General features: G+C 34.3%; 2 protein-coding genes across 2 annotated transcripts; one reads left to right on the top strand and one right to left on the bottom strand.

Moving 5' to 3' along the window:
* Positions 1–7: 7 nt before the first annotated feature.
* Positions 8–19,601, top strand: LOC137400164 (MAPK/MAK/MRK overlapping kinase-like). The gene is made up of 11 exons (XM_068086479.1): positions 8–87; positions 3,391–3,505; positions 6,505–6,594; positions 6,816–6,886; positions 10,318–10,396; positions 11,872–12,099; positions 13,155–13,256; positions 14,372–14,548; positions 15,685–15,880; positions 17,515–17,739; positions 19,486–19,601. Exons 1-11 carry the CDS (start codon positions 69–71, stop codon positions 19,549–19,551), a joined length of 1,368 nt encoding a protein of 455 aa, XP_067942580.1. The 5' UTR covers positions 8–68; the 3' UTR covers positions 19,552–19,601.
* A 759-nt stretch (positions 19,602–20,360) lies between these two features.
* On the bottom strand, positions 20,361–24,153 carry LOC137400167 (nuclear inhibitor of protein phosphatase 1-like). Its single transcript, XM_068086484.1, has 3 exons — positions 23,759–24,153; positions 22,067–22,263; positions 20,361–20,832 (listed from the first exon to the last, which is right to left on the bottom strand). Exons 1-3 carry the CDS (start codon positions 24,073–24,075, stop codon positions 20,369–20,371), a joined length of 978 nt encoding a protein of 325 aa, XP_067942585.1. The 5' UTR covers positions 24,076–24,153; the 3' UTR covers positions 20,361–20,368.
* Between the last annotated feature and the right edge of the window lie 423 nt (positions 24,154–24,576).

Raw genomic sequence — 24,576 nt, 5'->3', positions numbered from 1 at the left:
TGTGTAACTGTATTTCAATATTTAGTGGATAGTATGAGTCTCCGTTAACTGCCAACCAATGACCTGGGATGAACATCCTAGCTCAGAGTAAGTGATATAGCCGATAAATGGTGTTAACAAGTATTAACTAGTGACATTTACTCAGATTTTTTATAAGCTCTGTCATTAGAATCAGTTTATTACTACAGTGCTTTTGATTTTGCAATTATTATGCTAATCGCTGTTTTGCTTAGTAGCTAAACAGACTGTTATACATTCAGGATTTTGATAGTCTTTATTATGCTTTACTATCCATGTATGATAGGAATTGTTGCAATAATAGCCAGAAACTATTTCATTTAGCTAATACTAACACCATATGCAAAAATTAATTCAATTGCTTCTGTTAGCTAACTTGCCGTAATTTTGTTGCAAATCAAGCATTTATTTAATCTTACAACGAATGGGTTATGGTATGAGCCGAAATTTGGCAAAATAGTTAAAAATGCCTTATTATATATGATTCATTTTCATTTGACAGTCAGTTAAATTTTAAAACAAACCAATTTGCCAATTGACATAAATTGCTCTAGATTTAAGTCTTTCTTTGTTATACTTAGAATTAGTAACCCGTACCCGTAATAACGTAAACCCTGACCTGAATGCTTATTACCTCTCATGCAAGCTTCTATTTTAATAATTTTAGTCAAACATTTTCATAAATTAGAATACACGCTGTTCCAGGTCATGCTAACCTACGTTTTATATTGAATATGAAATACTTTTCATCAGATACCTTGCTAGCAGCTACATGTTTAAAAAAATGGGTGCAAAACTGCTTCAAACTGTGCTAGCAATTTCACTTACTCCAGTATTTATGATTGATTATGATTTGATTTGTTTAAAGCTGAATTTATTTTAAATTTCTTTCAGTCATTGCTATAAAGCAATCACCCGAGTTTGATTCACATACAATAGATCCTCAATGCATGTATATAAAAATATTATTCACTTACATAAACTCTATCTAACCACTGAGAATTAGACATGTATACAATTACAAGTACGAGCTGAAGTGTTGAGGCCACTCACCTTTAACTTATGGTTAAATTATTTTGTTACATCTGAAGGTTGATGGGTAACGCGATGGGTAAAATTGTTGAAGAATGTTTAATGAATTGTACATTCCTTTGAATTGTAGCTTTTTGATTTCACATAAAGTTGTGATTTTCATAATATCTGATTCTTCTTGCATAAAATGTTACTCTCTGTTGCAAACTAACCTGACTAACTAAAGCATACGGAACTACACAATTATTCAATTCACCAATTGTTCTAATCTGTTTTTCCCTCATCCATACTGTTGTAACAGATCCTTTGTGCTTAAGCAGCTGGTTGATGGAGTGCTCAAACACTGTGATCATAAATCTTTTTAGCTGGAGAATTTTGCAGTTACTATTCCCAACGCAACTTGATGCATTTTTTGGCTTCAGATATATTCTTTTGACCCTGCTACTTTGGATGTCCGTATTGTTTTATTTTTTTTCCTATATGATCTATTGCCCGCATAACTAACATGCTTTTTTAATCATTCAGTTGATTTTGCAACTACATCGCAGCCTTGATACCACTTTATCCATTGTTTTTACATAAAACTACTGTTGTATTGTCGAAATCTCTTGCAACAAACTATCTTTGTAAGCACGCAGTATGAGTCCATGTATTAAAATTACAATCAATACCATCATGATATGTGTGTGTACTCAGTAGTTTTAACCTCTGCATTTATATTAGAGATGGTGGCCATTGATCAAGATTCAGTGTATGCCATAATAACCTGTGGCTGCTTCTGTGTATTTATGGACTAAAATCTATGGTGGTAAATATGTGTTTTGATCTATAAAATTAGGTTCAGTATATTCACTGATTTTGATTGTACCAAAAGGTTTACTGGCAAAACTCTGTCACTATTTCTATGAAGCTAGAGTTAACTCAGTAAGGATTAGCTTATTAATGACATTTTGTTTCGAGTTAGCTATTGTATCAGAGACAATAGTCTGAAGTTTTTTCAAAATGAAATCACTCTATTTTTCTTTTTTGGATGAAATGTTCAGCATGTAGTTTTGATACTATAAGCAGAGAAAGACTAAGTTTTCTTAAGTAACAATCGCAGAAGTTTACTGTGGGACTTTATTGTTCCGGGTGCGCTTAAAGCACATACATCTGTTATTTAAAAAAAAGGGTATATTCAACAGAGTGTTGGCGGAATATAGTGAATTATTAGCACTATGTTTGCCTTTTTATGCACTTTTCCCTAAGATTGTATGTTCCCCTTGTGGCTACTTAATAGAGCATATTAATACATATCTTTTAGTTTGTGTATAATTTACGAAAAAGCAACAAACACATTTGCGTAATTATTGCTAATATATATATATATATATATACTAATATATCTAGTGGAAATCTTCTGACTAAAAAGTGCTCAATGCCATAAAGGCAGTGCATATAGAATAATTTAAAATAATTTAAAAGAAGATAAAAATTTTGACTATTATATTTACACTACTAATAGTTCTAATATATAAGCTTCTGCGCATAAATGAATGTCACCTGATGAGTGTTTTTAACACGAAACTATTAGTAGTGTAAATATAATAGTCAAAATTTTTATCTTCTTTTAAATTATTTTAAATTATTCTATATATATATATATATATATATATATATATATATATATATATATATATATATATATATATATATATATATATATATATATATATATATATGTGTGTGTGTGTGTGTGTATGTATGTGTAAGCATGTATTACATATGAAGTGTTCTATTTTAACATCTACATCGAGATAAGAATTAATCTTGCGTTTTCTAAAAGTTTTTGGTATATATGTGAGTTTGTATTACATATATACCATATAAAAGCAATTTAGCAATTGAGGTAGAGGATTTCATATGTGTAAGCTTGTCTTATATCTGAAATGCTTTACCTTAGCTGCTGAATCAAGGGAGAATTTATCTTAAATTTTGTAAAAGCAAAAGTTATTTTGTATTCAGCGAGCACGCAATTATTAGGATCACTTCATAATTTTTTTGAAAATGTGGAAAACACGCTTCATGTTTTGTTATGGTTTCCTGTGTGTTTATCATCTGGTTGCATTTATTTAATGCTCGTTGCTTGTCTTATTAAAATGGCGGAATTTACAGATAGTTTGAAATCCTTACCTTGACAACCTGTCAAATCCAAACATCCCGGCTATATTATATAATTACATTCCTCCTTGCTAATGAACTACTCAATTAACATTTGTGGAAAACCCTTCTATTGATCTGCAAATTGAGAAGGTTTTGTTGCTCTGTTGTCTGTCACAGTTAAGGCTGCTGCTTTTGTAGAGTACAGGATATTAAGTAAAAAAGGAGAGGGGACATTTTCAGAGGTGCTAAAATGTCAACTGAAACAGGATGGCTCTTACTGGGCCTGCAAAAAGATGAAACAGCGTTATGACAGGTCAGTGACAGTAACTATGTTAGTAATAGTGACTATGTTAGTAATAGTGACTATGTTAGCAATAGCAACTATGTTAGTACTGGCTACTTTGTCAGTAATAGCGACTATGTTAGTAATAGCTACTATGTTAGTAATAACTACTATGTTAGTAATAGTGACTATGTTAGTAATAGTGACTGTTAGTAATATTACTAACGCTATCGCTATTAAGCGACTATGTTAGTAATAGCGACTATGTTAGTACTAGCTACTTTGTCAGTAATAGCGACTATGTTAGTAATAGCTACGATGTTAGTAATAGCTACTATGTTAGTAATAGTGACTATGTTAGTAATAGCTACTATGTTAGTAATAGCTACTATGTTAGTAATAGCGACTATGTTAGTAATAGCTACTATGTTAGTAATAACTACTATGTTAGTAATAGCGACTATGTTAGTAATAGCGACTATGTTAGTAATAGCTACTATGTTAGTAATAGTGACTATGTTAGTAATAACGCCTAGATGTTAGTAATAGCTACTATGTTCATAATAGTTTAAATTTTAAATTCGAGCGGAATTTCTGTTATATGGCCGAAAAACAGTCAAAATATTTTACCCTCACATGACGAGGGCGACAAAACATCTTGTTCCATTTAGTGAGGCGAAAAAATCTTAACAGGGGCATCGTAACCTCAGAGCACATACTCTTATTAATTAATAAAAAGTACACAGTTATCGTGTGCAATCGTGAAAAGGATATACGGTGTACGATAAGAGCTTTGATTGTGATAAGAATGGCTTAGCTTTGTGGTTACACGCACTGGTTAGCAGACTTGCGATTTGAATATCGTGAGTTCTAATCCAATACGAAAGTGATTTTTTGTTGCTAAAACTTTAACGCTATAGGTGGACAGACGAACCACAGACGACAGACCAACTTTGAGATTTATATATGTATATAGATGAACTTTTTAGATCCAGACAGATTCTCTTTCAATAAAATATTTATCTCATAATTTTGAGTATATCCACTTTGTTCACTATAATAGTCACATGTACATTAAATACCTAAATGTAGTCGTGATCTAAGATCAGATGATGTTCTTTATATTCACAACTACAATAGTTATTTTACATACATGTAAGTATTATTGAATACAATCGGAATATACTCAGTTACGAGTTAAGTATTTCATGTAGACCAAATTTGATGTCAGAGTTTGTTAACATGTGTTACATCAGCTCACACATTTCGTCAAGCAAAACAGCTTTTTACTTAGGATATTTAGCTTATTAGATTTGTACCATGCTGCCAGCATGTTTAATGTTTTTTACCAACTTTTATATGAGTTTATGATAAAATAAGGAAATTAATTTGTATCGATAATTTATACATATGCTTTGATCTAACTGTTGCATAAATTGCCCGTGTTACCTATAAATTTAATATTTTTCTTGCATTTCATGACAGTTTGGAGCAATACAAACTTGTTCTTTTATTCAAAACTTTTGTAATATGAAGAAAGATTTTTCATCGCAGTTTATTGCATTAAAAATTTTAATTTTAATATCTGTACGGTTATCAGTGTGTTTAGAACAAAGTGACAGAGTACTTATCATCCTATCGAATGCACTTCACCTGCTGGGGTGTGCCATAAATCTAATGAACATGCAGTCAATCTAATGGATAAATTTATCTATTCAAAAGGAATGCACAGTTTGTCATTCTAGTGTCCTGTTTGATTGATTGATATGAAAAGAGGCTACTGGTACTGTTGGTGTGAAGAGAGGCTGCTGCCAGTTGGTTTCAGAATAGTTATCAGCTAATCTATTAAAGCCTATTGATTTGGCTTTAATTAATTTCCTATGTCAACGCTGCCAACAAAGAACAGCAAATTCCTCGACAATCAGCGTTTTAGTGGCACCTCCCCTTTTGTATACTCTCTCTTTTGCTGGATGCAATATGTTTGTGCGCTTGTTTATTATCCGAGTTACTAACTCTGTGATTCAAGTCTGAAAAGGGTCTATGCTCTAGATTGGGCAAGTTTTGAGTGAATTCGTTTTTTTGGCTTGTTGAATCTGGTGTATTAAAAAAGTGATGTAAAGATTTTATAGTTTCATTGCTCCTGAACCGTTTATGGTGTCGAAATGGTTTGAATTTACACTAGCTCAACTTAATTTGTTGCATGCTTAATGACATGTAAAGGGTTTATCATGACTACCTGAGAAAAAATGATGAAACTTCTATTTTCTACAAACCTAAAATTTTGCAGTCATCATTTTATTTCATTTTGATGGTCCACGAAAGTGAATCGCTAAAATAACATTTTTGCATTTACGGAAAATTGTTTACTTTTTTAAATATCACAGAGGTTTACACTTCAAGCTCAGCTGGAACAATAAAGTCATTTAGTTAACTTCTGAGACTGTTTCTCAAGAAAACTTACTCATTCTCTGCTTACTGTATCAAAACTAAATGCTGAACATTTTATTTAACAAAATAACTAAAAATAGTTTTAGATATTTTCTGACAAGAAATTTATCGCTCTTTAAAATTGGAAAAAAGTATTGTTATTAAGTATTATTATTTTGATACAATAACAGATAATCATGCAACAAAGTTCAAGATTTTCAAGACTCAACAACTGCCATCCTAGAATTGAAAGCTTTGTGTTGCTTTTGCACTTTTTTAACATACATGTTGATCCCAACCCTAGTTATGGAACGTGAGACCCAGATATTGAATAAAAATCAGGAAATTCAATTGAATTGACATACAATTGCCACTTGACTTGTGGATCATGTTAGTGTAAGCATTCATCCTCTGCACTGCAATGATTTTTATTTTACATCCTTCATCTGTCCTTGGGGAATGTCATGCTTGAAAGTTGTCATTGACTAGTCATATCCTATCGAGGCTCAAAAGCCCAACCCTAGTACTGTAAATGTTGTACAGGTTAAACTTCGACCTTCAATGACACATATATATGTCTCAATAGAAATGCTGTGTTTTAGTTTGGAGCAAGTGAACAACCTTAGAGAGATTCAAGCGCTACGTAGACTTGGCAGTCATCCAAATGTTCTTCGGCTGGAGGAGGTCATATTGTAAGTCTTCTACATGATACCAATAGACATCATAGACATCATAGACATCTGTTAATCATATACTTTGCCTTTGAAACTACAGGGTCTGAGTATTTTCTCTTTAATGGCGTTAATCTTTAGAAAAATATTTTGAGATTAGATTTGTTTATTTTCATCAATCAATAGTTCAATACTCAATGTTAGTGAGTACATGTAGTTCAAACATAGTTCAATGCTTTTAGTGACAAGAAGTCTGGGACTCTGGTGCTAGTGTGTGAGCTTCTTGAGATGAACATATATGAGATGATTCGTGGTAAGCTGATGTTCTCCTCAAACCCCTTTTTCCTTCACATCTTGCGTGTGTTTTCATATGTTTTTTTATTGATCCTGCTAACAAACAATTCAGTATCCAACAATTTGAAGTTAGCCTAGAGTGTTCTGTTTGGTTTTTTAATCTCTCCAACTGAAGGCTTCACGGAGTGGCCCCATGGGTTGGGATACACCTTAAAGAAGCAACTTTGTTTCAATTATTTTCTGACTTAAGCTTACTCGGTTTCATTTGTTCCATCTTGAATCACAATTTCATGGATTGTTTTTAAATAAATAAAGTGAATACAGGATCCGCTAATTATACAATGTCCAATCAAATTGGAGCTTCGCTGGCACCTGATTGAACCAAGTTAAAGTGAGTTTTTCTAGTTGCGAGCTCTTAGGTTTTGACTACGAACTCTTCTGACCGAAGCATCGGCTGCCATGAGGCCACTTTCAAGGTGACCAAGAAGGAATTTCTAGCATAAATAGCCAATTTGTTTTCAATGCCTTTAATGCGATTCTTGATCGTGGTCTAAAATACAGAAGAATATTCTGACATTTTGTATTCCGCTGGAACTCAGAAGATAAATTGTTTTCTTCATTACTGAATTCGACTATTCTAGTTTACCGAAATTCTGCATCAACAGAAATTCACATTTGTTGGAGCCAGAAGACAATCTAGTTTCAGTCTGTTTATTTCATTTTTTGCTTTTGCATGACTTTTTAAAATAACTTGCAGCAGCAGGGATATCATTTTCCTTTAAGGTATTTGTCCTGGCCGATTGCATGGTTGCAGTTGGCTGTAACCATGCAGAACACCCCACGGGTTTCATTTCATCTAATTAACCCTTGTTTTCCCAGTGCACCCATTGCCGTTATCCAATCAATTGCAGAGTCTCTCTGTTTATCAACTTACCCTCTACTATACCAGTGAATTTTCTAAACAGCACATTTTTCTCTCTACTCACAACAACAATGCAGTCGAATAAGACAAATGCCTCCATTGATAAGCCTTTGTCACCCGTTTTACGCTTTACAATCACGGCGGTCGTCACCATAAGGACTCGGATGAATGCTCGGGCTAATCATTATAATTTACTGCATTTACTGTATCAGCTGTATCGCATTTCAAACAGCTCAGCTCTCAATCTAATACAATTGCTGCCTTCTGTGCTGCCGCTTGCTGCTGAATGGACTCTGAACTCATGAGATGAAGTGTACTGCGAACTACTTCCATTTTAGTTTGAAAATCTTAGAAAAAGGTGGCTGTTTTGAGTTGAAACACACTTTCACGTCAGGAGCAATAACAGACACGCGTGATAAAAGTTTCTCTCCTATTGAGTCTAATCAAAATTTACTTTTATTAGCCATAGGCGTAGATACATCTTATCTCATTATGGACTTGTCTCTGTTTAAGTCATTCGCTAACCCTGGTAAATATTAACAAATAGCAAGCTCTACGCCTTCTCATTTTTATCTGTGGAGCTGTTTGGTTCAGGTACAATTCTGGTTGGTGATAAGCCGAAGTCCTATAGACATATAGCTCTCCATTGCCTGGCTATCCAATCTACTGTAGATTAGATTGAAGAAAATTGAGAACAAATATTGCTTACATCATATCAGATCTCAAGACATGTACATATCCTTGGCTACTGTTCGAGCCGTGCTGACTTGGGCTGAAGAGCAGTATTGTCATAGCTAACAACACCTAGAATCCCTTATGGCACTTCTGTTGATATATGGTGAAACATGACTGAATACAAGGACTTATCTTTATGATTTCAAACTAGCAGTGATATATCTCAAGGCAATAAACGGTGTTATATATATATAACATATTGTATATATTTAATGTATTATATAAAATAGAGGCAGTGTTTGCAGTTTTTTGCATATATAACATATGATATATATTTTTATTTATAAATATATATGTTTATATAAATTTATATATATTTATATATATATATTAATATATAAATATAAATAAAATAAGGTAAAATTCAAATCTACAAAATAACTTTACATTACTAATAATAAGTAGAGTGATTGTTTTGACTACAAATTATGTGAAAACCCAAATTTTTCTTCACCACAAATCTGTTTCGTGGTGTCACTCTTCAGGTGTCATTATTCGAACAATGACACTTGACAAGTGACACCTGACGAGCGACACCGTGAAACAGATTTGTAGTGAAGAAAACTTTGAATTTTCAGATGTTTTAATCTATATATACAGTCAAACATGGATAACTCGTCCACGGATAGCTCGAACACATGGTTAATTCGAACATTTCCTTTGGTCCGTTCCCACGTAATGATAAATTGCTATAGATAACTCGAACTCAACACTGTTAATTCGAACTGTTTTTTTGCCCAACGGCTACCGAAACGGTTGTTATCGCTTTAGAAAATCACTTTATTCAAAGCCATAGAGGTAAACTTCATCTTTTCGTAATTCATAAGCGTCGTTATTACCACCATCGGCAAAATATTTTTGTCAACGACTTTTCTAAAAGTTTGGTAAAATTTGATTTATACTGCGATACGATGAATAGCACGGGCTAGCCGGGTCACGCGCGCAAGGATTTTCGCCACGCACATACAAAACAAAAATCGCATGTTGTTTTGTATGTGCGTGGCGAAAATCCTTGAGTGCGTGACCCGGCTAGCCCGTGATGAATAGTTTTCCGACGTTGATTCCGTGTTGAATCAACGTCGGAATGTTGAATGTTTAAAACGTCTTAAAATTGTTGTAATACGTTGTCTGAGCTACAAAAAACTATTCATCGTTTGACCTAAACACAGAATACGTGTGTACATTCAATAAGTATCTATTAAAAAAGCGTGAGTGATATAGAATGTACCGTAAAACCTCGTAAAACTTCTAATTGAACTGCCTCGGAGTGTTGCTCTTAACGAATCCCAGGTAAAGTAAGGTAATCTGCATAAACTTCAAGAAAAAACGGCAAAATTGATCGTGGGTAAAACCCCAAAAGAAAAAAATGTCTTTTCTTTTGAGCATTTCAACAACGATCAAGTTTTGCCAATGTCAATCTGAAAAATGTCCTGGCAATAACATCACCTCAAACAACAAACCAATCTCAAGTGATAGAAAAATCTCTATACTTTTTCATGAAAACGTTTTAAACTTTACATTAGAAGCATTTAATTTGAAACAAGCCATTTGTGCTTTTGATTTATATTGTAGTTTGTATATGTACATGTATCTACTAATAAATAAGTAAATATATGGACTTGTGACAGTGCTCTGATAACTTGAACGCTCTGATAATTCGAACACTTTTGCTCGGTCCCTTGAAGTTCGAGTTATCCATGTTTGACTGTATATATAATATACATTTGCATATATATGAATAAATACATGTATATACATGTTATTGAAGGTTATTGAAGTTTGTTCGGTTGCAGGTAAGAGACATTATTTACCAGAGAAGAAGGTAAAGAACTACATGTATCAACTGCTCAAGTCTATAGACTTTATGCACCGGTGAGTCGCTCCAGCCTCATTTGCAGCTATTATATCCTTTCACTTTATATATTTGCCAGTCAGAAATTGTTGGGTGAAGTGAACACAGGGTTTTAAGTAGTTCACTTTGGCCGTTAGGAGCTGCCTGAGTTTAGCTTTGTAATTGATTCTACAAAGCAAGGACACAATCTTCTTCACAAATAATTTAGTTGCAATTTGTCGACTCTGCAAGGTGGTCCAGATGTTAGGGAGTTAATTGAACAGGCATTCTTGCATTTAGACTCTGAGAACCTGAGATGTTATTGGTTTCTCTCTGAAATCTTTTGCTCAAGCCTTTCCAGGTATTAATTCCGCAGCAGTAGCATTTTGCAGCCATTTTATTCTAAACATAACCACAAAATGCTTGTTCTTCGCTTCTTAATACTTGAGAAGAATTCACTGTCCATTATTATTATATATACTCTTAGCATTTCTTGAAATAATTTTTCTTTGCTATCGCAGCAGTTCATTTCAATAAGATCTCATTTTAAACATTTTCTTTGCAAGCTCTGCTCATAATTTACTTATTTGAAGAAAATAACATTATTTTGTGTTCATATTTCTTGAGTAATATTGCTCAATGGTTGCAATGAGTAGCAAGTCATTTTTTCAAAATCATGGCTAGATCTAAGATTTTTGCTGTTAAATTTAATAATGATTCGATTTGTTAATTTGATTTTAAAGCTTCATACAATCAATCATTAAATCTGACCTGGTTTAGCTGCCAGCAACCTGTCTTTAGTTTTCAGTAAATAAATATTTCAGTTCAAAATGCTTGAGACTGGACTATCTTTCTCTTATAGTAATTATTAGTCAGTGTCACTTGGAATAAATTACAAAAAGAGAGTTTTAAACCACCTGTTACTAGTTGGTGATTTGGCCTGTAGTCTGTAGTACTGCAGTCTCTTACCTTTTTTGTTTATCAGAAGAATTTGTTCTATAGCCAAGTCTTGTTCATTGTATCTGACAAGCATCATGCTGTTAGATACATGTAAAAGCATCATGCTGTTAGATACATGTACAAGCATCATGCTGTTAGATACATGTATTGGTAAGAAAGTAATCTGTTTCCAGTTTTTTTAACCACTTCAAAATAACATAGTCATACAGCAAAGAATGTTTCTACTTTAGCTGTCGCTGTCTGCAAAGAGGAAACTCAGGGAAATGCTGAAAGAGTCAAGTTTCCATAGAAATCTGCTTTCATGTCACTTATAATATATCTAATGTTAGGATAATATAATATAATATAATATCTATCTCTAATATTAGAGATATAATATTACTTATTATATCTCTAATATTAGTATTTGAAATTATTAATCTCAAACACTGCAGAATGTTTAAAATTAATAATAATAATGATCAGTAAACTAAAGTTTATGTAAATATTTACCTTATTTCATTATATAGCATACACTCGTAGCCTAGTATATTCAGACAAGCCTCTCGTCTTTTAGCAAGGGAATATTTCACCGTGACGTAAAGCCAGAGAACATTCTAGTTAAGGAGGACCTGTTAAAACTCGCAGACTTTGGATCATGTCGTAGCGTCTACTCTAAACACCCATACACAGAGTACATCAGTACGAGGTGGTACCGTGCCCCCGAATGCCTTTTAACAGATGGCTACTATGGCTATAAAATGGACATTTGGTCTGTGGGATGTGTTTTCTTTGAGGTCTTAAGGTAGGAACGCTACAGTAGTTCTGTCTATTTGTTTTTATCCTCTCTTACATAATTTGGAATATTTATATATTAGCTTTGTAACAAAAGTTTGCTAAGGTAAGGGAAAGCAGGTGAACAGCATATATAACACGAATGATGCCTTGAGAAATAAATGTATTGGCACAAAACTTGCTGATGTGAGCTGACCCATATTTGACCTTTAGCTATGTATGACTCTTTAAAATGAGTCTCTGAACCCGTACCAATGTGCCTCATTTTATAATGCCATTGGAAGGCATTGTCAGGATCGATTGTGAAAGCAACCAGCAGTGAGGTCTTCACTTGTGGTGCGATGCCGATGCGTACTTAGATAGGATTGGCTGGTTGCATTACTTGTGGTTACAATGAACTTTTTAGGCATTCATGAAGCACTTCGTGGGTAGATCTGATAGTGATAGATTCTATTCCATCACTCAGTTATGTATATAAAATCGTATAAAAACCAAATTATAGTTCGAAAGTTGCTCCTCATAAATTTGGTTTGAGTTGTTTAGAAGAGAAACATAGCTTTGAGATATAGGGAATATACAGTATGTCAAAGTGAACACATTGCCTCTCATGATATTACTGACCTTAGGATCATAGAATGGAGAACAAGCGGGTGGTAAAAGTGACTGGTTAGTCACTAGTTGTTTTCGTTTTGTTGGAACAAAGCTTTTCAAAAAATGAATTGGCTTGCTGCCAAGTTTTGCCAAAGCTATGATCTGGATTTCAATAAATACTTGTTCTAGTTTATGCATTTTACCTGATCTTCTTTAAACGTGTCATCTATTTTGTCTGATGTTATAAATTGTTAGATGTTCTGAACTCTTGGAGCTGTGCTGTTGTATCGAGTGTTTCAATTAAGAAATTTACAGATAGAAAATGATGGTGGTTTTGTCTGTTTGAGTATGCATGAAAGTTCAGGCTACCCTTAACTGCAGAGTAACTTGTACTTCTGTATCACTTTTTGTACTGTTATATTGTATGTGAGTTCAGCATTGCCACCTCTTGGAAGGGTTTTTAATAATTTTTAGTTTACATCCGTTGTTTCCTGGCTCAAACGAAGTGGACCAAATAGCAAAAATCCATGACATACTAGGCACACCCTCTCAGACTATGCTCGACAAACTCAAACAGTGAGTATTACGGGTTTTTTATTTGGCTCATAAGACACTTTGACGTTTAACTTCTTTGTTTCCTTTGGAATTTTTTCAAATATCCACGCCGTGATGATTTTATTTTGTACCCAAATATGTACTCAACAATTATAGTGCTAATTCTTGAAATCTATTGTCACAAGAAATAAGATAGATAAATCAACTTAGTGCTTTGAGGTTTTCATTGTTTAAGTTTTAGTTTTTGTGTTTATAACACTACACGGTGCAAACTGTAATTTATTTTTTGCGACACCATTTGTAAATTTTTTTTGCTAAAATGATTATGGGCTGCTCAATAAAAGTATATATATATATATGTATATATATATAAAACTGTCATATTTATATATATATACTTATGCAATACTTTTATGATTAGTTACTTCTTTTTACATTCTGATGCCTCTATAAGGACAATATTGACAGGGTTCTGTTCAATTCGTCATAAGCTCTTGTATTCTTGCCTTGCAACAATATTATAAACACATGTGACAGGACTGTTTAAAATTCATTTGTTGCAGATGCTGGTCACTGCTTCACTTATAATTTACTACTTTGGCTTTTCCTCTTATCATAAGTCTATTTATGAGTAACTCTCTAATCATCAGTATTCTGCGTTTTTCTTTATGTTGATCTTTGTTATTTATTGCCTATTGGAATGAATTGAATGCTAGTTAAAGCATATGCGATAGAGGGGACAACTCCCAAACTTAGTTTTTTGTTGCCCTTTCATGCATTTATTCTGATGTACATTCAATATATGTTTCAGCGACAAAGCATTTCTAGAAGTATAACGGTTATGTGGAGATATATACTTTTATTGGTTACGCTTGTAGCATCATAGAGTTGTCGTTCTGTTAGCTCTATGAATATTTGCTGGAATAGACAGTGTGTTATTTGTTAGTTTGATAGAGAACTGGTAGTTAGCTGTAGAAGTGGAGTGTTGCTATGTGTTACCGATGCTGTGTATCGCACATGGCTCTGGCAGCTTTACACACTTTCACTGACATTAGTCAGCTATCTTGATCCGCGTTCTCGTGTTTGCTTATTTGATCAAAGTTATTGACTCACCAGTTTCGTTATTACCTTTTTAGTAAAACGAGAGGGATTGATTTTAATTTCCCAGTCAAGCAAGGGCGGGGCATAGAGAAAATGCTGCCCCATGTCGGTAAGCATCCGGTTGAACTGATATATAAGATGTGTGAGTACGATCCAGATGAAAGAATCACAGCCAAGCAGGCTCTCCGACACCCTTACTTTAAGGAACTGAGGTTGGTTTGGATTTTAATTTGTTTTTATTTGTTCAACGGAGTTAAAGGCGAGACAACTTCACTTATCAAAATTAATACTAAATTTATGATTCCTTTTGTTTAGTTATCTGTCTAAAGGTTAACTTACATAAAATTTTAGTAGGTTTTATCAGAAACTATCGGTATTTTTCTATCATTTGTAATTGCTTTTGATGTTTGAGGTGATCTGACTGCCAGGATGTTTCAAGATTGAAATCGACAAAACTTTATCTCAGTTAAAATGCTCAGGTTCAAGTGAAAATGTGATTATGATGTCTATAGTTGCACTTCAGCAACGAGACTGACAGAATAGAGACACGTAACACTGCAACTTGAACACAATAGCCGATATCAATCACGTGCAACTAGTGACATACTTCGGCATGTACAGTTTCCTTCTGAGCGTTTTAGCCATGATCAAGTTTGGTCTCAAACATTTCAAGTTGATTGCTTTCAAGTTTTAAACATCTACTAAAATTTTGTGTAAGTTCATCTTCAACTTGAGTTTTTTTTGTTATACCTGCAAGTTAAGTTGGGCTACTAGCCATATTGAAGATATTGGGTAATTTTGAATAAAGTGGTAAGAAAGATTTGGTACCATAACCTCAATTTTTCCAAGTAAAGCATAATATGTTTGCATGTCTTTAAGACTGGCTGAGTTAACAGTCAAGCAGGCTTGGTGCTCGCCTACTCCTTGCGGGAGTTCTGTGTAAGTAGCAAAGTTTTTTACGCTCCAACCCCCCGCAGCTCCTTTATCACTCCATGCCATAGACTATGTCTTCATCTTGTAGCGCGATGGCATTCTACAGTCGCGTGATTAGTTGCTTTTGCTGGTCAGATGTGACAAGCAATTTAATCTAGTTTGTCAAGTTGTAAAAATACCATCTCTCAAACAAGTTTGATTCGCTTATACTTACTTTTTATTTTCCGTTTTTAGATCTAGTATTTTACTTGTCATGTTTGAATGTTGTTGATTGATTAAAAGCTGTTTTATAGTGTGCCAATAAAAAAATTCATTCTGCACTTTATTACTCCTATTGCTGTTTTTAAAAAAGGTCTAAGAGGCAACTTTATAAATGAGTGTGTTGGCTCAGACATCATACTTTGGTCATTATTAGAGATGCTGACAAACGTGCGGCAGCACTTGCTAAAGAGCAATCTCACGCAACCGCTGCAGCCGAAGCAGAAGGTGAAGCCGATAGCAGCAAAATTGCTGCCGACATAAATGCAGCCGAACACGACAAACCACCTACAAAATCTGGCGGAGATAAGTCCTCCAAACCTCCTCCACTTCATCATCATCATAAGAAGAAGGTAGGATAGTGGCTACTACCAAGTCACACACCTAAAAAGGAAACTCTTTATATCATTTGTAAAGTGTAGGCAGTGAGTAAACGAAACAGAATGATAAGAGAGTTTTGGAATCCGACTTGAGTACACCTACGCAAAAGAGTATTTGTTGATAATTTGCTGAAGTTGTGCAAAAAGAAAGTGAAATTGCATGACAGTTTATATTGATGACTTATCAATGGGAGCTTTCTGCTGATGTGTGCGAGAGTTAGCATATGTTGTGGTATCACATCAACCGCAGCCAGATTATAAAGATATAGTGCTTCTTAATAACAGAAGGAGTTGATTGGTTGGATATGAATCATGACGTCTATAAACCTGACTCGGCTCCATTTGTTATTTTGCCATTAGCAGGTTTTTATTTGTCCCTCAACTGTTACATTAAAGTTTGGCTATGAATGTCTGATGTACAGTACATTTACGTTATAGGGATTTTACACTGTATGAAGTGTAAAATGCATGTAAATAGCCTAATCTGTTTCAAGGTCTTCTCAAACTCACCTCTTTTGCACTTCAAAATAAAAAAAGCTAAACATCATAATTTAATGACTGCATTGTAACTGTGGTATTATTGGTTTCTATTGATAGCTTTTTCCTTTTTTTTACTAATTACACTCACTTTAAATTCCATGGTTATGGTGATTTTGCGTAAAGGAGAGAAATGGTTTTCAAGGTCAATTCAAATGAATTCTTTTTACTTTTATTTCTCTACAGCAAGGTCTATGGTGCAAACAAATATTGCAATTTTCTAAAATAAAGCAAAAATTGAAATAGATAACCGAGATACTCCTATATGGCGCTTTTTCTCCCAAGCGGGCCGAGAGAGAAGACGATAATTTTACAGCTATATTTGGGACTAGCATTTATTTTAAAGAGGATAGAAACTGTGTATTTCAACGGACTTTCACAGAGTATCTTCTTAAACTCCCCGCGCAAGTAATTATTTAGCACCGCAGACTTGTCAGTTTTCATTTCTCTGCGCTGCTGTTTAATAGTGATTTCTAGTTATTAACTAGTTAGGACTGTAGCCAAGTTTTTTCTTAATCCATTGGCTGATGGATTGAACCCAAAGTAGTTAACTATTAATAACAGAACTTGCTGTCAGCGCCTCTTCAGCTCCCACTGATTCTTATCAAGGCAGCCCTTATCTTCACAATGCATTATCCTCCGCTGTTTAATGATTTCCTTTACCTCAAGTACTGGGAGACTTTAGTTAGAGTTCATCGCCTTTTCATTTTCCTTTTGCTGTGATGCAGCTTTATACTCGAACATTGTTACATGCAAATCTCATTATGGAGATCTGTACATGCAGCAAATGAACTGAGATAGGATTCGTATTATGACTCTTACACGTTACGTCACCATTTTGTAGTGATTGAGTTCAAATTTAGTTCGACTAGCTTGTTTGACTAGTTAATGATAGAATATTAATTGTATTGATATTTCTTATTGGTATTTCTAATTTGCAGCTCGTTGGTATTTCCAATTTGCAGCTCATCGGTATTTCCAATTTGCAGCTCATCGGTATTTCCAATTTGTAGCTCAGTGGATTTCCAATTCTGCTCTTACGGATTCAGTTTATTTTGACATTCTTGTAGAAGAAATCTCTTGCCAAACTACAAAAAGAGTCTCATGCTGTCCCGAATGAGGGTGGCATTACTCCTAATCCATTGATCTTGCCAAAGATGAAACCAACAAAACTCGCATCTTCCTACAGTACCGCAACCTTCCCTGATAATAGTTTCCCTAAGGCTACCTTTCCTAAGCTTCACAGCACTTCCATGTTTCCAACTTTATCTGAGGCATTCAAGAAAGCTAACAAGGTTAGTTATACCGTACGCCTCGGGTTACCATGACCTTGTTATAGGATTTTTTCGTCGTATGATGTGGAGATGATTCGCCTTATAACTATTGCGATAGATATTCTGGTTATTTTGTTGTGAGTTTTTCGTGAACGATATCTGTCAAGCTAAATTTTCATGCAATTATATTTTGCATACATCTCCTCTAACTATTATTATAAAGAAAATTAGTTTTGTTATAAAATGATGGATTTTCTATTACGCGCAAATATGCACTTATTTTACTAATGATTTAGGAAAACAAAAAAAACTGGCGAATATGTCAGCATTTTAATTTGAATTGATTAAAAAATAAAGTCTTTGTGAGATTCTTGTTTAAATAGCTAATTTGTCCCAAAATTTTTGTTTATATCAAAGTTGTCATGTTCATTATAAGAAAATATTCATATGAGAATACAATGTTCGTGTATTTTAGTTGATTCATTCCAAAATTTTATTTTAATTCAGCCCAACAACTTCACGAGATAAGTACATGGAATGTTAAAACTAGTGCATTATGTAAACACTAAGTAAACAATAGAATATAAACAGCTACCGTACATTACAAGTAAGAAATCCAATGGATGTACATGTAGGTGTAACCTTATGATACAAAGGATGAATGGACCTACATGTAGGTAGAGGTATTGATTGAGATATGGCGCTGTCTAACTTGGACTACCTAAAATGTAAAGTCACATAGTTGATTTACATTTGTATTGTGTACGATAAACTTGAATTATTGCATGCAGTCTCTCCACTTTTACCCCATTCAGGCTTCCGCTCATCGCTTTTACTTTCTTCCTCATGATAACTACTAAACGATTTTTAACGCATATAAAGGTTGATTGAAAAAATTGTTTGCGTGTGGTTTTTATAATTTTATGCTTTAATTCAAGGAATTCATTGCCTTTTAATCCACTGGTGGTAGCACAATCACCAGTGCATTGTAATGATTATTGAATCATTGAAAAAATTAAATCATAGGGATAAGCTGCTTGTGTGGCTATGAATTTTGCTATGAACTTTTTATGAATCGTTCAATTCATAAAATATGTCAAAATATGTAAAATTCATAAATATTTCACTGATTTGAATTTATTGGTGGCTGTACTGATACAAGTAATAGTCTTATTGGTGGCAGTACTGATACAAGTACTAGTCTTATTGGTGGCAGTACTGATACAAGTACTAGTCTTTTTGAGACTCATAATTTAAAATTTGAAAAAGGTATGAAGACTTGTTATATACTACTCGAACATGGTAAACTAAACTACCGGTATGTCAAGTGGAACTTTGTACATATCCGCTGATTTAGAAAGCTGCGATGTCTGGGACTGGCATCTATTTTGGGTCCAGAATCACATATTTGCTCAAATTTTACGTCCTATGCTAAAAATGTGTAAGTAGAAGTTTGACTGAATAGTATTTGTTATTTAATATATATACTGTGCATGAGAGACGTTGTCAAAAGGTTTTATACAAGTATCAGCTGAAGACTGGGGCTATTCAGCGGAAGAGAATTTGAACATAGCTAGAATGAGTCCAACTCCGCTGGAGTTTCTACTTGTTGAGACTGATGAGTTTTGCAGATTTGCTCATTGACCAACATAATCCAGTTACAATACTGCTTGAATTTCTATATGCTGGTCTGTGAAAGAGTTTTTAAGATTTTCTTCTTCAACACAATTGGTATGCATTTTCAATACGGTGGCATTTTTGTTACAGGGACCCCATAAGACTATATTCGGTCATTATCAACTTCCGTCCATAGAGAAGAAAACTGGCTATTGAGGTTGATCTACATAGGCAATGGTTATTGTCTTCCATACGCAGCACTAATCCAGTCTCATTTAGAAGCTGAGACTATCTGTGCCAATATATATAACTAGACAGCATTTGCTAGGCAATTAATTCCTTTCTGAGATTAAATTGGTGTGAGTTGTCTACTCTATGCTATAAATGTAGACAACGACAAATAATTCTGGCCAGCTACCTGGATGTTCTATTATATGTTAGTTGATCCCTGCGTACTTCTCTTGAGCAAACTTAATGCAGAGGTTTCAATGTTCGATTATTTTATAACACTTCAACACAAGTTTTGTGAGTAGATGCTCTTTAATATTTATTTTGACATGACATGACAGGTGGTATATTGCATCATTAACTACGCTTTTTTGCATTGCCTACATTAATTCTTGTATATTACTGTGCGTAATATCATATTTATTTTTGCTCCATGAACACACAACTATTCCAGAGAATAGGTGCTTTAGTATGTCACCCAACTAAATTTTATCTTTATCAACAATATAGATTATATTTTTGGTATACAATATGGCTTGTATTTATTATTTACATTCTCAATACAATCATTTGTATAAATACAGCTTAGAGTTCCTAAGGTGGAAAGGATAACCTTGTCATCACTGTTCACTGTACATCTATGTACACTGCGACACACTTACAATGTATAGCCTCAGTACAGAACCGTGTGTCATAAATGTGGGTACCAGAAATGAAATCCCTACTGAAGAGATTCCAGGCAGCAAAAGTTACAATAAAAATTCTGTGAACCATCTCCTACCTTACAAAATGTTCAGCTCGGTGACTAAACTAAAAGGTGGCTGGGTTTACGACCGGGCCACGCTTCCTTGGCGTATTTCTTTTTCTTTGGTAAGTCCGGTTCCTCAGTGGTTTCCATATGTACCTGTATCTTGGGATTGATATCGACTGCTGGCAGTTGCACGCCTACCGAGATGTCAGGAGCAAGGTTAGGTACATTGATGCCAAGCTTAGCAGCGGTGCTGTACTGACTCGTAGAGTCAAGATAATGACTGCTCGGCTCATCGACTGCAACAAAACTTCGCTCCTTATTGTTATTTTGTTGACCAAGACTGTTGGCCATATTTTCCAGCCGTTGGCGTTTACTAGGGATTACCGTTGTCTGTATGAGGTTGCGGAACCGGCCCACAGAAGGGTCAACATCTTCAGGGTTGATCACTTCTTCATCTTCATTAAATGTGATATGCGAGCGTTTCATCTTCCGTTTTTGGTTCTTTGTTTCAGGAAAAGCTATAGATAGAAGCGGCAACTAAAAATGTCTCATTCTAAGCAGGTACAGGGGTATATACTTTCATAATAGAATTAATTCCTATGAATATATCTCTAGCAAAGGGTGTAGACACAAATTCCTTTTTCAATGGTGATTTTCAAACTCGGGCACAAAAGTTATGTATGTGAAATCTAGAGTAGGGTGAACAAATAACAAACCTTCATGAGCTAAAAGCACATCCTATGAATCTCTGAAATAAATTTACTTATTTACTAAACAAACAAAACTCTCCTATATGCACGTTTTACCAATAGCGTCGCAAAAAATACAATAGCAGGCTATTATCCAAATAATACACGTGTGAAATAAATATCAGACATACAGACACGTAGATTTCAGTAACACTTACGACAATTGTACTCAAGTCACTCAACCAGTTAAACTTGTTTTCATGTACTCACAAGCAATTAGCATTCTTAACTCACACACCAAATTTTTCAAATCATATTCACCAAACGCAACTCAACAAACCCGCCATACAAGATCATCTATGCTTGACTCAAGAACAAGAATGGAGTCATACTCATTTCTGTGGTCTAAAATGACACTTACATTTCCTTTAATCCAAAGTATCAAAAACACCTATCTAAAACATGTCTCTCGAGCAAAAATGCCAAAAACGCAAGGGAAGTGTAAAATCTCATTTCAATGTCATCATCGAGTGCCTATAAGGAGTTAACAAGGAGGATTCATATAAACCCGCATGACAATTCTTAACAAATTTTAATATTACAAAGGTCTCTCAACTTATAACTTTCCTACAATTTCTGTATAAAAGTGTACTTTTCATACAAGTAAGTTGCTCTAAAAGCAAATGTGACTCTTTTTATGACAACCTCTATATAAGCACACATTTCGCTTATCAAACAAAACCTGTTCCATCTAACACTGAAGTTGCCTTTAAACTTTCAAACTAAAAGATGCAACTACATTTGTATATTCAAGTAAATTCAAAGCAGTGCAACATTTATGAATTTTACCGTTTGACATATTTTATGAATTTCACCATGTTACACAAATGATAGCAAAATTCATAGCCACACAAACAGCCTAACCCTATGAATTAAAATTTTCCAATAATTCAATAATCATTACAATACCTCCATGCCAGAGCAATTTCAAATCAGTTTTAACCTCATGCAACTACTGACTTCACAATAAAGCAAAAATATGGCTAAGAATTGTCTTCCCTACCAGCAGAGCTCTTGTCGATGATCCTATTCTGAGCTGTGTTGTACTCAGTTAGGTGCTCCAGCTCAGACTCGTCCTCAGGCAAACCAAAATTACTGCCACCTGCCGCTTTACTCCACGCTGTTTCATCATTCTCCGCATTTTGCTGAGGCCTTTCTCGAATCACATACCGACGAGTAGAAGCACCAAAGTGGAACTCACTGTTCAAACAACAAATTGTTGTAGCAGGCATACTAACCCTATGATATATTTAGTTAGCAATACAACACTGGCAAAAAACAGTCAGCACTGAAAAGCACCTTCATATTGCAGCTATTTCAAAGACAAATTACATACTTTCTGTTCATTTGTTGTAAGCCTATAACCATGTATCTAGGGCTAACCCACACAATATATTAATATAAATAAAAAACTAGCAAATTAAAAATCATAAATTGTCTTTTAGCCCTTCTCTTTTAGCACAGATTTGATTCAGTAATTATGGTTCCTTTCCAGAAGCTAATATCTAAGAATATGGCCAAGCATGCCGTTAAACCAAAATAATCTCCTCGTAGACAACAGGCTTGCAGCTGATTAAAGATTAAAAGAAAAACAATGTTTAGTTTTCATTTTAGTAAAACTACGCCTGAAGAGTCGGATGCCTAATGATTCAATTAGGTGAGCGATTCCCACTTCTGTTTGTACCATCGTTTCCATTTTTTCCGAGGGGGCATAGGTAAAGAAAAACTAGGTATTGGATTCATGTCTTTATTATACACTAATGAAAAGTAAGTTGCAAAGGCATTGGCAGTATCCTCTGTAAGAGTATTATCTAGGCATCCGATATGGTTTGTTTGGTCTCATGATTTATTAATGAAGTTGAAAAGTGGCTTGCTATTGCCTTTGTCAAGTTCTTAGGTCACATGACACTCCATGAAGTTACATAAATTAGTACCATTGATGGTATTTTTCACTTGGTTCTTCAGGTGTTTCAGGTTATTATAACTTTCTTCTGAGGAGTGCTAACTGGCTGTTTCATACAACATGTCTCTTTTTCTGATTAGATGTAAAATAGTGTCATCCAAAGTTTTCTTTTCAAGTTTTATAACAATGTAGGGACATGTTTTGAAATAGAGAATGGTGTGGCACTTTTAAACAGGTCACACATTTTATCCGCGCAGTAATTATTATTAAAGAACTCAGTTGTTCAAATATATCAGAGAATAAAATGCCAATTTCCTTATAGTTCGCCTTTTTGGAAATTAAATTTCACCTGGCTAGAATTTGGAATACTTTTTATGTGTAATTGCACTGGGTTAATTTCAATTAAGATCATATCATGGTCTGACAAACCTGGTAGCAATGTGTATAAATTGAAGTTCAACTTTTTCAAAAGCTTTGATCCCACAAACACTAAATCTAGAGCATTGCCTTTATCATGAGTAGGGCCATGAACCAGTAGAGCCAGACCAGAGGACTCAAAAATATCAAGAGCCTCCCGGTGAAAATGTTGCATCTTGGAGAAAACATTTTCATCGCAAGGCTCTTGATATATATTTAAGTCTGGGTATTAAATTGTGCGATACTACTTAAAATCGATAAACTTTGCAGCACACGTTGTTAGCTATAGAAAATATGAAACCAATACTTTAGCATTTTATATGAATAGAACCTTTATCATCCGAACATACGTTATTTGATGAAAAAACATCCTACCTGTCAGAAGGCACCTGAGTTGGTTTTTTGGAGTCCAAACGTAGCCGACCGATCCAGGTTCCATGAGTGCTTCCCAAATCGATCAAAAATGGTCTGTTTAAATTTTTGTGCCAAATCATCGCTGAATGTACCCTAGAGCACGAGTCGTGTGGGACGTGAAAGTCGACCAGCTCTTTATTTCTTCCAAAGAAGTAGCATTTCTTTTGATCACTCATTAGCTTTTGAACAAGTTTACCATCTTTTGTAACGTCCAAGTGCAAGCCTACCGGAGGTTTACCAGCCCACGAAGGAATATCAAAGTTATTAGCATTAGACATGCTACTTAGTAAATATTAAACGACTTCGGCCTTATTATTGTTACAGATAATCTAGAAAATTAAAAACATTTTAGCGAATCGCCTTAGCGCTTTTTACAACAAAACCAACTTGACCCGCTGATGCGACAAAAGCATCCTATCCACGATTTTCGCATAATACGTTACAACTTTCGATACACCAAAGGACTGTTTTTGGCAAAATGTTTCGTTAGGCAATATAAACTTGGAGTTGTTCCCTAACATAACTTTGTGTGAGCAGACAACTTGTTAGACAGTTAATCGGTTAGTACAAAATGATATGAGAAAATCTCTGAATTGGGTTTTCAGGAGATTACAATAATACACTCTTACTAAAATTTTGTTTTAAATTGCTTCTAACAAAATCTTCAAATTATAATGATTATGAAATGAGTACCTTTTGTTGCGTATGTTAATACATTTTCAAAAATTTCATTGTATTGTAACAAATGGCTTGTTATAAATAGTGAACTTTGTTTATAA

The sequence above is a fragment of the Watersipora subatra genome, chromosome 7 (genome assembly GCF_963576615.1).
Source record: "Watersipora subatra chromosome 7, tzWatSuba1.1, whole genome shotgun sequence".
Lineage (NCBI taxonomy): Eukaryota > Metazoa > Bryozoa > Gymnolaemata > Cheilostomatida > Watersiporidae > Watersipora > Watersipora subatra.
This window is presented reverse-complemented; position numbering and strand designations above follow the sequence as displayed.

What these genes read in the sequence shown, in the direction of transcription:
- LOC137400164 (XM_068086479.1), top strand. An exon ending in CGGCTGGAGGAGGTCATATT is followed by an intron (nt 6,595 to 6,815) that starts GTAAGTCTTCTA and finishes CAATGCTTTTAG; the next exon opens with TGACAAGAAGTCTGGGACTC. An exon ending in TCTATAGACTTTATGCACCG is followed by an intron (nt 10,397 to 11,871) that starts GTGAGTCGCTCC and finishes CTCGTCTTTTAG; the next exon opens with CAAGGGAATATTTCACCGTG.
- LOC137400167 (XM_068086484.1), bottom strand. Translation starts at nt 24,075, where the DNA reads ATGTCTAATGCTAATAACTTTGATATTCCTTCGTGGGCTGGTAAACCT. An exon ending in ACTCAGGTGCCTTCTGACAG is followed by an intron (nt 22,264 to 23,758) that starts GTAGGATGTTTT and finishes TTGTTTGAACAG; the next exon opens with TGAGTTCCACTTTGGTGCTT. An exon ending in CATCGACAAGAGCTCTGCTG is followed by an intron (nt 20,833 to 22,066) that starts GTAGGGAAGACA and finishes TTCTATCTATAG; the next exon opens with CTTTTCCTGAAACAAAGAAC.